This window comes from Malurus melanocephalus, unplaced genomic scaffold (assembly GCF_030028575.1).
Source record: "Malurus melanocephalus ecotype Western Australia unplaced genomic scaffold, MMel_1.1 scaffold_8, whole genome shotgun sequence".
NCBI lineage: Eukaryota > Metazoa > Chordata > Aves > Passeriformes > Maluridae > Malurus > Malurus melanocephalus.
The window spans coordinates 4,446,358-4,462,488 of NW_026623240.1; the positions used below are offsets into that span (position 1 = coordinate 4,446,358).

The 16,131-nt window shown below is 41.6% G+C and overlaps 2 protein-coding genes across 2 annotated transcripts; one reads left to right on the forward strand and one right to left on the reverse strand.

The window, feature by feature from the left end:
* The first annotated feature begins 382 nt into the window (after positions 1-382).
* On the forward strand, positions 383-4,237 carry GNG5 (G protein subunit gamma 5). The gene is made up of 3 exons (XM_057374787.1): positions 383-568; positions 1,686-1,841; positions 3,995-4,237. Exons 1-2 carry the CDS (start codon positions 488-490, stop codon positions 1,809-1,811), a joined length of 207 nt encoding a protein of 68 aa, XP_057230770.1. The 5' UTR covers positions 383-487; the 3' UTR covers positions 1,812-1,841; positions 3,995-4,237.
* On the reverse strand, positions 4,068-10,381 carry RPF1 (ribosome production factor 1 homolog). Its single transcript, XM_057374774.1, has 9 exons — positions 9,946-10,381; positions 9,811-9,867; positions 8,630-8,710; positions 8,161-8,256; positions 7,753-7,906; positions 7,151-7,233; positions 6,145-6,326; positions 5,932-6,058; positions 4,068-5,591 (listed from the first exon to the last, which is right to left on the reverse strand). Exons 1-9 carry the CDS (start codon positions 10,252-10,254, stop codon positions 5,550-5,552), a joined length of 1,131 nt encoding a protein of 376 aa, XP_057230757.1. The 5' UTR covers positions 10,255-10,381; the 3' UTR covers positions 4,068-5,549.
* Positions 10,382-16,131: the final 5,750 nt, after the last annotated feature.

The following is a 16,131-nucleotide window of genomic DNA, read 5'->3' on the forward strand; positions in this document are numbered from 1 at the left end:
ATTCCCAGCCAAGGTCACAGCAGGGCACAGCGCAGTCCTGCCTTTGGTCCTTAGGACATAAAAGATGGTGCACTTGCAGTACCTGATGTCGCTCCAGGCTTCACCRCCATTCCCGGGCAGTAAACCAGGACTCCCAAATTTATCCTCCAGGCTATAGTCAACACTCAAGCTGCTAGCAACAGCAAAGTTAGGAACTTCATTCACTGCATCTCAAAACAACCCCCAAAGTTGGACCTCACTGGACATTGTCCCCAAGACTCGCCAGCTCGGTGTAACGCAGCCTCCTCTCCCACTCCCCGTCAGGAAAGCGCGGGTTTGGGCTGTTTCGGTGCCCGCAGGCGGTGCCCCGTGCCCGGCACACGGAGCGGCCCCGCCCGCCGGCCCGGCCCCGGTGCGCAGGCGCCGCGGTCCGGGGAGTTGTGGCCGCTCCGGGAAGTTGTGCTGGGAGTGCCGTGAGTGCCGAGCCGAGCCCACCGCCAACCCCGCCATGTCGGGCTCCTCCAACGTGGCGGCCATGAAGAAGGTGGTGCAGCAGCTGCGCCTGGAGGCGAGTGTGACCCGCGTGAAGGTGAGCGCGGAGCCGCGACGGAACGGAACGGAACGGGACGGGGCGGACGCGCCGCCATTTCACCGCCCCGGGGCCGCGCCCGTCGCGCCGGGGCCGCYGGCTCCGACCCGCCCCGCCCCGCGGACCGGCTGGGCGGCGGTGCCCGGGCTTCTCCCTGGCTCCGTCGGGGCTCCCCGGCCGAGGCCAGCCCGGAGCGGCAGCTCAGCCGTGTCCCCTCCGCCTCCGCCTCCGCCCTGCCCGGGGCTCGGCCGCTCGCCCTCCCAGCCCCTCGGTCCCTGGGCCGCTCCCCGGCCGAAGCGCTCCCCGGGGCCATGGGCGCGGCCCGCGCTGCCCGTCCGTGCCCTCGGTGTGAGCAGCGCCCTTCCGTCGGGCTCCGGGGAGAGGCGGCCCGAGCCGGGGCGCACAACAGGCTGCGCTGGCCCCGGAACGGCAAAATGGAGATGTCGCTGCCAGGCACACAAAGTGCATTGAACTTGTGCCGTGCCGGGGTGAGACTGCGCCTGGCACGCCAGAGAAACTCTGGGCAAACCGCAGATAYGAAGTGTCGGTGGAAGATGCAACTTTTTCAAAGTTGAATCGTTCTGTTTTACGAATTTGGAGTTACGGCATGGAAAGCGAGACAACGAATTTTTCACTGTTCAGTTTTTAGGAAGGTGCAGCATGCCAAAATCCCCATATAAGGGTGCTCAGAAACCCATTAATTATCTTATTATAAGGATGGCTTTCCAAAGGAGGATGAAATGCCAGTTCAGTCGACTAGATCATGTTAAACCATAGACAGTATTTTTGAATTGTTTATGGTAGGATCTTTATATATTTAATTAAGGATCTTTATGTATTTAATTAAGCCATCTCCGAGATATTGCATATGTGTTATGCCTCATAGTTAGAAGTTTAACATGGAGATTAAAACATCCAAAGTAGTTCTTATATTGTACAGCTTCTTGTCTTTAAGAAAGAAAAACTACAATGAAATGATTGCATAAAATCTACAAAAGCAATTTACATAAACTGTATTACAGAATCATTTTGTAGTATTTTTAATACTTTGCAATTKAGTTACACCCTCATTAAAGAGTGTTCAGTGAATTCTAATGCCAGTTTTTATTATGACTAGGTTTCTCAAGCTGCAGCTGACTTGAAGCAATTCTGCCTGCAGAATGCGCAACATGATCCCCTACTTACGGGAGTATCATCAAGTACAAATCCATTCAGACCCCAGAAAGTTTGTTCATTTTTGTAATTATGTGAACTACTTCAGTATCTTTCAGTGGTAAGTTCTTGATTTACAGCTCATAAACTCTCTTGTCATTTAAATGAGACAGGCAGTATGAAAGGCACTCAGAAGCATCTGACTTGTGCAGCTGGTGTTGGTCTAAATCCCTGTTTTGGTCCCTTCTCCCCTCTTCTGGTCACAGCTCTGTACTGGACACATGCTGTCCGTAATTACTATGAGCAGCTCTTTGCTATTGCAGAGCTTCCACTGGTTTTGTTGCTTCCACCAGTTTTTGTAGCTAAGTAGCGGGGCCACCTGCTACTGAGCTGCTGTTTGGACTAACATACTTGCACAGCAGTTCTGCTGTATCTTCCTCTCTGTAAGGGTATTATTTCCCTTTTCTCACACAGAATTAATTGCCTGACAGGATCTGTGGTGAATCCTGATTGGGGCAGATAAAACAGACTTTAGTTCTTAAACTTTAAAAGTGCAGTTCCAAAAACAGGTTAGTGGTGGTGGGCCCCAGGAAGAGCACTGATCACTGGGGGCAGGGGAGATGCCCTCTGTGCCAAAAGTCAGAAGTATATACTTTTTGAAAAGTGTTTACTTTTAAAAGCCCACATTCCATTCAAGTAAGCTACTACAGGGGTAGCARTTTAAATAACTAGAAACAGTGGAATACTCATTTGGATTTTCATTYCAAAAGTTTCATAGGCTCAATAGCACTACTGCTGTCATCAGAAAGACTACTCACTCATCTGGCATTTTGGTGATTAGATTTTAGGCTAACCTCTTTAGAAAGGTGAGTTTTARATCCACAGTCGTTTCACCAAAACTCTGGGAATCACAATAACTTGGTTTTTTTGACCACAGTAAATGCATGATAATTTTACCATGTTCCTTTTTCCTGTTGCACTTTCACTTGGATCTGTTGGAGGTGAGACCACAGACATTATTTCAAAGCATTTGATACACAGTTAACCATAGTTCACAATCCTTAGAAATCTCATAGTGAGTCTTTACCGTGAAAAATTCTGGTTGTGTAGCTGACTTATATCATCCAAAGAATTGTAGTCTGCTAGATTTAAATAGTGCTGTTAGGCAGCTTTACTGAAAGGTGACCACAGTCAGACTGATTGGTTAAAATTGTTCTCCCCTCAAGCAGACTTTAGAAAAGTTCCAGATGTGCATATTAGCATGAATAACCATGTTTAAAGACCAGAGTAGTAACAGTAYGTAAGTTGATTCTTAATTATTRAACAAACAAAAMCACTTCCCATGTTGTTTAAGCTGTGGATTACAGCAGTATAACTGAAATGGGCTTTAGAGTTCTTGTAGGTTTAAAGCAACTTCTATTTGTGAGTATTTGCCAACTGCTGTTATTTAAAAAATGCTCTTGGATGCTACACTACTGTAGCTTCAGCTGTAAGCACTAACCCAAGGAAGAAATCAGACCATCTGTAAGCATTATAGACTGCTAATTTATACAAAGCCAAATAAACTGTACTTAATCACACATATAATTCCCCACCAAGGTTTGCCAAGGTAAAGTAATTTCTGGATTCCTGGGTGTGGATGTCAGGAAACAATGTTTCCTCTGTCTCACACCACAGATGCATATAAGGAGTATAAAAGGCTTAATGTTTTCTTTCTGTTACTGCCATTGGAATGGAACTCTTTATTTCTGTTTTAGTTACACCACCTGTATGTGAAACTCCTTCACGTTGCAGTATCTGTTGCAAGCACTTCCTGAGAAAGAGKCATTTATTAGTTGTAATTCCTTGTGTTTTCTTGATGAGCCAATAGTGTTCATGTCTGCACAGTCAGCACCACCTCAGTGAAGAGGAACTGTAATTTTATTAGTTATCTAACAAATTTCCTGCTTTTCAAAGGCAGAATAGATACCTGGTGTTTTGGCAAACACAAAGTGACTGGGAACAACTTTTTCTACCCTTCCATTTACCAGTTTGATTTCCAGGAGACACTAAGCTTCATGTTTTTTTTAAGAGCTTCGTTTATSTTATTGTGTCTTTGGGGATGGCTTCATTAAAAATTTGAGGTTTTTTTTAACTAAAAATTTGTTAATGTTTTATAAAACACCTGTGTTTTCCTAAATAGTTGTCTGTGGTGTACACTGAAGATACGTGTTCTTAGTGTTGCTTCATTTAGCAGTGATACCTTTCTAACTAGATTTTGATTTTGTTTTTCAGATCTTTTAGCATCTTTTCCTACCTGCTGATGTGTGTATGGGCGGCGTGCCTCAAGGAGTGGCCTGGTTTGAAGTCTGTACAAAAGCTTAGCTTTAATGTGCCAAATCTAACTCTAAAAGTGCTACTGTCGTCGAACTTCTTACCATCTACCTCTCCAAATGAACTGTATGCTAGTTATGTACTTCTTTTTCATAAGGGAATCAGTTTTATATGCCAAGCAAAAAATAAAAGTGTCTTGACTTAGTCTGGTCTTGAAATTACTGTAAGTTGATTCGGGGTATGGTGGCACCTCAGCTATCAGTGCATCGCTCTGTAGCAGCTAGAGAGCAGAGAGAGGAGTGTAAATATTCTGTGCTGCTGCAAGTCTGCTTGGGGTAAACAGTCCTGCAGAACARTGAGGCTCCAGCAGTACCATACTTAGAAGCATAATAGAAATAGAAAAAAAATTTTGGACTGTTTATAATTCAGTTATACAGCTGTCCCATATCATAAACATAAGATGCAGACAAAGTGAATTATTCTTTATCTTAACAAGTAATTCTGCCCTAGGAGATAACTCTGTAAGCCTTCTTACTCTTTAGGTAAATATGAAAAAGCACTTACAGCTATATGTGAAAACAAAGTAACTCAAAGAAAACTTGACCTTTTGGCTGCCAGTRAATGTGCCAACTTAAGGCAAAACAGTAGTTTATAATGCAGATAATACGAACKCGAGTGTTGCTGTAAGGCTGAAGAAACGTTTTAAAAATTTTAATGGGAAAAACTCTGCTCAGAGACCTCACATAGTCACTGAGCAGCATTTTTAGATTATAGTTTCATGTACTTCCTGTGAAGGAGTTTTACTAATTCTTTGCCATCTTTTTTCTTTTCAACTGCTTTGGGTATATACATGTCTTGTCAATATGGTATTTACAGAAGAGATACCAGCAGGAGTTATGCATATTGTATTTGTAACTTCAGCAACATGCCTCTTTTATGCAAGATGCTAATGAAATAAAATACCATGGATTTCATGGATTACAAACTGCCTTGTTCTCTGGATAGGAGAACCTTTGTGGAAAACTATCCCCATACTGTCAGGGAACGGCATACTGTAAGTTAGAAAAAAGTTTAACATATTTGTCTCTTACCTGATTAACTGAAGATTTTTGGGTTAATGGAAAAAAATAAAACAAAACTGTAAAACTAGAAATACTTTATTTTGAAAATTTCTTTAACCAATATATTTGCTGTYTTTGATGTTGTAAATCTGTTTCTACAGCACAGCAGCACTTCTGGCAAATCCTCAGTGATAGCTTAATGATAGGTTGCTCAAACATGGCCATAGTTTTTCCTGCTAAACTGGAAAAAGTCATTGTCCTTGTCACATTGGCTACGAACAGGAACAAAGGCACATCCTACTCAATCTGCTGCTGTAGAAAGTTTTCATGTTTGCTATTTGTCTTTCTGCAGACAGATACTGTTCAGTATCAATATCAGTAGTTAGGAGTCCAAGATCATCCATAGTTCAAAGTAACTGCTGTATTCCTGGTCACCAGCAACTGGCAGATTTCACTTATAGGTGGAATTTTCTTCTATTTGTGTCCATTTCTCGACGCTGAAATTTAAAAGAAGAATTGTTTACCACCAAGTTCATGCAACAGGATACAAACCAGGATGACCACACCATTTTTAGCGAGGTAGACAGTGAAATGTAGTTACGGTATAGTASAGTAGTCATGGTATATTGACATCCATCATCCTTGCTAGTTTTGACTTGCTATACAACAGAATGTTTCTGCTTTGCACATTTTTCAAAATATATATTAAATACTTCAGTTTAGCATTCCCATACTAAGAACTGCATTTCAGCTGTTTTTCTAGGGTAAGATTTTTGGTTACAGTTCATGTCAGATTTGGTCTTCCCAAGCAGGGCTATTATCATTACTAAGATATACCTTATGAATCCACTCATATTCTCCAAATTTGGAATCAAAGGTTCCTTTTTGAAGTGACCTCAGCTTTAATGTAAAACGTGGTCCCAGTTCTTGAATTCCCACTTTCTTTTCACTCTTGAAGATATATCTTGGGGAAGAAAATAATTAAAATTAGGAATTAAGTTACAAGAGTATTCTCTCTCACTCATAAATGAGTTTTGTGGAAAACATCACCTGTGGAATCTGAAAAAGATATAGTCTCTCTGATTGTGAAATGTAGCTACTTGTCTTCCAATGAACTGAGGATCATGTGGGAAGAGAGCAGCAAACATACGACCAATGGAATGGCCAAGGCGCGTTGTGAAATTATTCAGGATCACTTCAGGGACGTGTTCTGTGGGCTCCTTCCCTTTTCGCTGGAATGAGAATAATAAGAATGCAAAAGGATTTTAATGTATTATCAAAGAAGTGTTTGAAATAGGAAGACAGGGCCAATAACATGTCCTAATCACTTATTCAAACACAACGTAAGTTCATAAACAAGTAAAGGAACAGCTAGTATCATAAGGCTCTTTAGTTCAACAATATAAATAAAATGAAAAAGCACAAAGAATTTTTCATTTTCTTCTGCACTACTTTTCACTCTTAGTAGAACCTGTTCTAGCAGATAATGCACTCTAACTATCATAGGAGTACTCCCTCTGTACTAATACCAACTAAGCATATATGGGCCTGAGAATACATGGGATTCTTTAATCAGAACTGATTAAAGAATACTGATTTCAAAGAAGAAAAGCCACTTTACTGCAAATTACTTAGAGCTAAGTAAGCAATACTACGGAAGAGGTGACAGGGCTATAGGAATAAGAACTAGGTATTTTTCAAGACTATGTATATTGAAACCTTTTATACTGCTGATTTTATATACCCTATTGTGAGTATGCTAGACGTGGGGTATTTCCCATTGATGTAGGTTATCATCTGCTTTTTAATGACATGATACTTGTCAGATTTCAGATTATAAAATATTTGGCAGTTAAAGAAATTCAGCAAGTAAGTTTGAAAATGGAAATATGCTGCTTATGAAGTAGTCCTTTGCCTCCTGTTAGCTTACCAAAGAAACACCTTTACAAGATCACCTGAATCATATGAAAATGCAGTTCTGACAGTTGAAGTAGACTGGATCTATTTATCATTAAGCAACAACTAACCCATTTTTCAATTTTTTTTTGAGTCTCACCTTTATTTCTTTACGCAAACGCACGCTACTCATTCTGAAATGAGCAGTTGGACCATCAGGCAGATGACTTAAAACAAGACCATCTGTGCACCACGTTAAAAAAAAAAAAGGCTGGCAAAATTCAACATGTAATTTACAGAGGAACATWCTATGCAAAATGCAGTATTACACTAGAGACTTAGATCCATAATCTATCCCAAAAGTTCTGTTATATTTTCATTCTCTTCCCAAACTATACTACCTTCCCAAGCATGTCCATTCTGTTTCAATTGCTAACAAGTTATTCTCTATTGCTGTCTCACTCATGAATTTGTAGTATTTTATCTAGTCAGAAAAATTAAATGGAACTTCCTGGTCAGAAAAACTTGTTAATTAATCAAACTTAAATTTACTGGAATTTAACAGTGCTTATCTGTGTATTACAAACAACAAAACAGTGCCAACATATMTACACACTTTGTTTAATAATTCCAAGTTCCATTAGCCATCATGTTGGCAGTGATTTTTAGCTCTGTCGTTTGCACTAAGAAACAGAATACAGTAGATCTCTGATGCACACTACAGAACTGTTTTCTTTCCCTGATAAATACGCAAAAGGATACTAGGTATTTTGCGATCTTCATTAATAACAATTAAATCTGTGAAGTCCCTTGCAATACACTGTGGAATGATTCTTTTCAAAGCCAGTCCTCTTCGATAGTAGACATGTGAGTTAGGTATAACAGTAGCCAGCTGCTCACAGAATCTCACTGTTCTCTGCAAAACAGGGGRGTTAAATTCCAACATGAATAATTCAGTTATCTGGTTGTTTTTTGTTATGGAGGAAACAAACAGTGCTAGAGAAACCAACAGATTACATACACATATATTGTTGAGCACCAAATAAAATGACAGAAAATACCCATGTGAATGCTATTATTTTCTGTTTTAATGTACTAATCATAGTATGAAAACACCGGTATCTTGTAACCAGTAGGTTGCTTAGAACTTTCCAAGTAAAACACACATACCCCACGAGGTCTGTCTGATGTTGTAATAAGAATTTTGGGAACTGTCAGTCTGTTGAAGTATGGTGCAAATTCATCAGTTGCTTCATCAAAAGCAACCTGGAAAAACAGAAGTCTTGTTAATCCACCATGTATGAAATAATTGAAGAACAATTGTTCAATCTGATCTAAATTTCAATTTACAAGATCTATTCTGTAATTAATCATATGAAGGCATGTGGTYTTTGCATGTTTAAGAATCTAGTGTGATGAACATGAGCAGCTTTTACTMTCAATATCAGTAATGCAAAAGGCAATTATTTAATACAGATAATGAAAGAATGACATCTTAGTAAGCCAATTGTGTAAAAAGTAATTCATCAACAGATTAATGGGAAAGTGGTAAATGTTCAGTTTTATCAATCAGTTTATGTCCCTTCTTAGAAAAAAAAATGGTTAACTTAATAGCACATGCAGAAATTACAGCAGTTACCTCTTCATCATTGGGATCTACAGTGGTTTCATCATATACTCGCTGATTTTCAATAGTCTTTGGTATGGCTTTTGGAGGTGCCTAAAATACATAAAGCTTATTAACATAACACATTCATGTAATTATTACATACATTGCAAATACCACATTCATATTACCCCAATATTGAGTGTATTTCTACACAGAATTCAAAGGATTATTTATTTGATGCCACTTTTTAAAAAGAAGTTACATCACCTCAATTCAAAATATGCATGTGTATTGGGACACCAGAGAGCATTAGAGAGAAGAACCACTAGAATAGTGTCRCTTTTCAATACAAAACAAAAATACAGGGGAACTTTCTATCCATTTTTATTTCTTCCATGGAAGAAAAGGATTCTCCTGTCACTTTTTAACCTCAATATCTACAATTTAATGACTAATAGCTTTTAATGTTTACCCTATTACTTGTGAGACTACTGTAATACAGGAACTCATATCTGACTATCTTCAGTCAGTTCAGGAAAAGTTCCTGTGTTCATGACTGGACTTAGAATGCAGGAGATAACTGATCTGGGCATTGTTTGGTCTGATCTGATTATTAAAATTTATACAGAAATTACTATTAAGAGTGTAATTCCTAATAAGATCAACACAAATGCCATAGCAATCCCATCAGAGACAACTTTTCAGGAGGTTTTATGCTTTTATGTCACCAGCTTAAAATTCACCCTGTCTGTTCAAGCATCATTTAACACAGGAGCAACAATGTTTCTAAATCAGCTGTTTGATACCTCTGCTGGACAACAATGTYTCTGAAGGCTACTACAGCCTGCGAGCACAGAGAACATACAATCATAGAATGGTTTGGCTGGAATTGATCTTTAAAGGCCATCTAGTCCAACCCCCGTGCTGTGARCAGGGACATTTTCGACCAGATCAGGTTGTTCTGAGCCCCTTCAACCTGGCCTTGAATGTTTCCAGGGATGGGGCATGCTCCACCTCTCYGGGCAACCTGTTGCAGTGTTTTATCACCCTCACTGYATTCATTGCTCCGCTTCTCTGCAGTCTGTGGAGAACCACTTTCACTCAGGAAGCTGAGGAGCCCCAGCTCCGGACAGAGCTGCAGGACCCTCACCCAGGCGAGCCGTGCCCCATTCGGGGCGGAACACACCGGCTCCTGCGGCCGGAGCCCTCACCTTGTCCCCGAGGGCCTCTCGCTCCTTCCTCCGCTTCTTCTTGAGGGCCAACTTCTCCTGCAGGCAGAGAGCGCTCCGTTAGCCAGACCCGCCAGACCCGGGCCGCCCCCGCCCCTCGCCAACAGCCCGCCCCACCTTCCTCTGCTGTTGCTTCCAGCGAAGGAACATGAAGTGCCGCCGCTGCTTGTTCTTGATCTCGGACACGCTGAAGGTGGGCGGAAAGAGCACCCGCTCCGGTGCGGGCGGGCCGGTGCCCTCACCCGGCGCGGAGCCGCTGCCATCCCTCTCCGCGGCCCGGCTTCCATCTCTCCCTCCAGCCCCGCTGCCATCTCTCCCCCCGGCCCGGCTGCCATCTCTCCCCCCGGCCCGGCTGCCATCCCTCGCCATGGCGCTGCTGCCGCGGGGCGGGGCCGGCCCCTCACCCTTGCCCTCTGACCCGCGCATGCGCAGGGCTCGGCGTTCCCGGCGTGGCTGAGGGCGGTTCCGGTGCGGGCAGCGCCGGGATGGGGGGCCCAGCGTCGCTGAATGGGCCGAGTCGGAAGAGACCGGCACACATCGTCCGGTGCAGCTCCTGCCCTGCACAGCACCACTGTCAGCATTACACTGTGTGCCTGAGAGCTTTGTCCAAACGCTTTTGAACCTGTCATTGGTGCTGTGACCGCTTACCTGGGGAGCCTGTTCCAGTGCCCAAACACTTTCTGGGGAAAGAACCTTTTCCTGATATCCAACCTAAACCTCCCCTGGCACAACTTCAGGCCATTCCCTCGGGTCCCGCCACTGGACACCCGAGGGAAAAGTTCCGTGCCTGTCCCTCCTGTTCCCCACATTAGGAAGTTGTAGCTGCAGTGAGGTCTCCCCTCAGTCCCCTCCAGGCTGAACAGACCAAGTGCCCTCAGYCGCTCCTCACGGCTTCCCCTCAAGGCCCTGCACCACCTTTGTTGCCCTCCTTTGGACGCTCCCTAATATTTCAATGCCTTTCTTATATTGTGGTGCCCAAAATTGCACACAATACTYAAGGTGAGCGTGCTCCAGTGCAGAGCACAATCACCTCTCTCGACCCTGTGCTCATTGCTCGGCAGACAGCAAGCCTGAAGATAAGATCAGTGTATTTCATAGGGATTATTGSTGCAGTGTAATTTATAATCCGGGTTAGCTGTCAAAGCTGGAAGCGTTGAGCAAACATGACACATTGAGGGGTTTACATTAATGCAGGTAACATCATGGCCCAGCAGTGCCCATGTGCATGCTTTCACATCCAGACTTCTGCTCACAATGACCTAAGCTGTGAGCAATAATAATAAACATCTGCTTATTATGAACCATAGGGGTTTTGATAGTAATGTTTCCAAAAGTTATTTTTAGTCCATTAAAGTSTGTTAAAACTTGATGTTACAATGACAGAAGAACTGCAGCAAATTATAGATTCAATTTACATAAAGCCAGAAATTAGGTTTTTATTCCTGAGTTGATTTTCATGCTTAGAGGTGTGCAAATGTTCCTGTACAGCAAAGACTACACTATGTTTTATAGAAATTGAGTACTCAGGGATTTTGGGGGACCTGGACTAAATGAAAGGCATTTTTAATCTCAGACTGCAAAATTCTGATGGGACTGATTAGTTCCATTTGTCCCAAGCATTTTTTCAAAGCTTGATGTGTACTAGCTTTATATACAAATAGTATTTGTCCTTAGTGTGTTTCTCTTAGTAGAAAAGGAAAAAAGAAATCTGTTAACATAAGCATATGAAGATAATGGAAAAATATCTATAAATAACCAGAACTAGACAACATCTTAAACCTTGTTCTGTCCTATAAACACATTTTGTTCTTCAACTCAACTTGCCTCACTGAGATTACTTCTGCTTAACACAGATGTAAATGAAAGATCAAAGGCCTCATTATGCACAATCCCATWTATTTCTGGCCTCATTCCCATTTTTGCCAAGAAAAATATTTCAACTATCCTTACTGCCTTAAGGATAAGTAGTTTCCATGGTAATTGAGGTTTGGAGGATTTTGTTGAGTATATTTTAACCAAGGACTTACTGTAACTTTATCTCTCAAGCTGATGCAGATGTCAGAGATTGCAAGGGTATCTCTCAAAATCATTAGCAGAGATTTTCATTACTGCTATTAGCAGAGCAGAGAGGAAATCCTGTGTTGTTTGTAATTTCAATTTGCAATGCTGCTTTTGTTGGGATCACTACGTGCTTACATGTGGAAWAAAACACATTATCTTTCTCCCTCCCAGCAAGAGGGATGACAACCTCCTAAAATTATTCAAATACCTTTCTTCCAAGGACTCACAGGAACAAAATAATGATACACAATCATAYAAGAACTTCCTAGGGCAGGGGAGGGACAACAAAAAGACACCAGAAACACATTGTGGACTTGGTAGAGATCACTGACAAGCTACAATTATAACTTCAATAGAAAGCCCAACTAATGCATGCACACATAGTATTACTCTATTTTTTTTTTCACAGAAACTTCAAGGTATTTTTCTTGTTTGAGCTATGGACTCTGTTCTGTGCAAATAACATTTWAACCAGGATACTCTTATTTTACAAYGTAAGYAGCATTGTCAAGAAACCATCTTGTGGAAGAAGCTGCTTGGTTAAAAACAAAACAACTGAAAAAARAACCCCACAAACAACTCTCCTCCGCCATCCCAAAACCCTCAACAAGAAAATTCTCTAGTGAATAGCAATGGATGAARACATTCATCCCATCTCAGAAATTTTGGAGGAAAATTTTCTGTAAATTGACCCACCTCAATAGTGAGGCATCATTTTGAGTCATATCAGTAGAACACTGTTTAGGTTTTTTCTGTCCTGTCATTTCAAACAATTGAAAAAATATTTTGTGGTTCAGTTGAAAGGACAAAAGTTTATCTGAGAAAAGGAAATTAAGTTAGAAAACACAGAAAGAGGTTAGAAAAGAGGGTAAGGTACCCCTGGATTCAATAATTTATTAGAGAACTGTTTGGGGGGTGTGGGGTTTTCTTGTTTCTCTTTTATTGTTGGTTTGTTTTTTTGTTGWTGGGTTTGGGTTTCATTTGTTTTTATATAATAACCAGCATATTTCTGTTTTCCTGTTTTGTTTTTCTTAATTTCATTGCCTGAAGTTCAAGAGGGTATACTACTTGTCTTCAACATTCCTTATACTGAACAAAGTGCTTCAGAAAATGCAATGCTCCAAACCAGTCTATGTCAGAAGAGAGCTAGGCTTCTTTYTTTCTTTCTTCCTTCCTACMGAATGCTGTTTTTCACTTGAAAAAGAAACCAAARAGCTTTAAATGGATTAATTTTGACTGTAGTTACACTGCCTTGTTAACATGGCAAAGCAATTCCCCTCTGAATCAGTGGGCCAGAATTCTTTGTGGTTGTTGTTAAAACAGATAATCACCAATGGGCAGCAGCAGTCCTCAGCGAAGGTGAGCACACTCTCCTTGTTCTTGCATTCAAAATTGGTTCTCTTTCCCTTCACAGTGCCGTGTAGATAATGAGGTGGTACCCCAAAGGTCTGGTTTTGCTGTGCCTGTAAGCACCTCAGCCTCAAGACTGCAGAGCAGTTGTACAGCTTTGATCACGTCTCAATCCTTAGCAGGCCCCTCATGCTCCTGCTCACAGCTTCTCTCTGTAGGTGTTCCCAGGGACTGCCTAATATCATGCACTGTGTAGCCAAGTTGGTGATCGTGGCTTTGCTTAACTTGTCATTGAAAATTTAAAGAAGGATAYGGAAGATGGGATTTTCCAGCCTCTGGAGATTATCATCTGGCCTGTCAATGGAACAGTGAAACCACAAGCCTGCAGGTTTTTCTGAGGTGAGAATTGTCTTCATTCTTCCAGTCAAAGCTACTGCTGTGTATCAAATAAGATCCAGATAATGCTGGACCAAATAGGTAGGCTGAGGCACTCTCCCCTGAAAGGAAGGAAGATTCAACTCCTGGCCAGGTCACAGTATTCTCCCTGTAGTTGACTTTAAAAAGTTACACAGCAGAAAACAAGTTAGAATGGATTGTAACCAGCGCCAGTTTCCCTGTGTGTGTGCCCTCATCCCTGGGCTAAAAGTCTGCTTCCTTCTACACTCCTGGCCTGATGCTCTCTTGGGGCTTTTTGCACAGTGAAGAATGGACAATGTGGTCTCAGCAGGGTGGAATAGTCAGAGTGGTGGGAGATGCTCTGTTGGCAGGAGAATCTGTCTTTGGGTCCATCTCTCTTCAGCTAAGGAACAAGCTGAGCATGGGCTCACCACAACATGCAGTCCTATGAAAGATGGACACCCACACCATCACTTTCTGAGAGAAATCCTGCAACTGTGTTTTGTAGAGAGCCTAAGACCATGGTGCATGGTATCTATTACTCCAAGCCATCTGGGGCCTCTGCTGTAGAAAAGTCTTGTTTACACTGCTTGACGTAAATGCAAAATAAATGCTAAACTGCTGAGCTCTTTCCACACTGTTCCCAGACTTAGGCATATCCTGAGCTGTTTCTGCAGGGGTGCATTTCATAGGGGAGCAACATGAAATTACAAGGTACCTGTGCAGGACTGCGTGGGTAATTTTCAGGATCATTCATTTGAGACTCTCAGGCTTGCATTCCTTAGTGGATCTTGTTTACARTCTTTTAATTTCAGTGTTTTCAGTCACCCAGGGCAATCTCTGTAATGGATAAAATGGGTATCACGTACAATAAAGTTGGGTATTATCTAACTCTTCAGGAAGAACTCTAGAGCTTACTATGTGGTCTCAATGCTTGTCCTCATCCCRTAATGCAACACAAAATTATTTTCATATGCTTTTCTGGGTGCTCTTTCTTACTCTTTGTTTTTACACAGTTCAGTATCTGAACTGTGTAAAAACATTAAGGTGCTTATTGAAAAGAAGGCATGATGTCAATTTTACAGATKGGAAAATTAAATTAAATTGTCAAAACAAAATTTATCAAACATATTTAGAATTCCCAGTGTAAGACACCCAAARGTCATTTTACAAATATTTAGCATCATGCATCCAAACCACAACTATATTCAATTAAATTCACAAGTTATGTCAGCATCCTCAGAATCATTCGAGATACCAGATTGCAGGTACATCAAGTTCACCACCCAGMAAATGAGGAATGCAGAAACAAGGAGTGCCTAAAAGAGTTTGGTTTACTATAGGTAAATAAGGAGACCAAATKAATCTTTTTAGTTTTCTTTCTGTAATGCTCTTGCTTTTTAGAGTTTCTTCACAATCTTCATGCTTTTGTGTAAATATCCTAGGTTTAAGAAAGCAAACACTGGTAAAAAAGAACAAAGGCCCCTCTGAATAGCAGCTTTATCTTCCCAAGACTGACACCCTACCCACAAAAGGTATCACATCTAAACATGCTGAGAATGCCATTAAAAAGGAGATTAAGAGATTTTGATTCTGTATAGGGCCCTGAGGAACACCATTACCAACCAGCCTCCTTTTTATGTGGACTTAGCACTTCTGATCAAGACCTTTTTCACTGCACAGCCAAGCTGATTATCTGTCCACTTTGTTAATTTTTCCACTCCTTATTTCACCCATTTGACTGTAAGGACACTGTGGGAGTTCATGCTGAGGGCCTCCCTAATGTCAAGGTAAATAGTAAGCACTGCCCTTCCTCCTCTGTTGAGCCAGTCTTYCCTTCAAAGATCTGCCCTTGGCAAAGCCATATGGCACCATCTGTTCTCAGACACCTTTGTGTCCCTCAATTTTTAGGAAATGTAAACCTGCAGTATTTGCTCCAGAGTCATCCCGGGGACGGAGGTGAGGCTGACAGACCTGTGGTTCCCTGGCTCTCCCCTCCTGCTCTTCTTGACAGTGCAGCAGCTCATAGTGGAACCTTCTTTCTGAAACACTGTGCAAAGAGCAGTGATGGGTTCAAATGGTCTGTGCCAAACATCTCAAAACATGTGTGTGAGTGGATGTGCATGCGAGAAGGAAAAAGAAGCAATGCTTTTGGAAACCCAACTGAGCAAGATTTAAATAATCTAAGAATTATGCAAAGCAGAGGATTTGAAAAAAAAGGCACTTTATGTGGTATTCTTGCAAAAAAACCTTTCAAATGTATTACCTAAAAATGATGGAAATTCCATAGTCTTCTGCATATAAATGTCCAGTTCCAATTTGTTAGAGTTTTTAAAAAAATTACTTTACAGTTGCCTAATGTATGGATGTCAGCACAGAAGTAAACATGTAGTTATAACCAACATTACAATGAGTTTTTCCCACAGGGCTCATCAAGATGGCACAGCTGGCCATTATCTTAATCTGGACAGATCAGCCTGGCTAGTACTGGGTGTT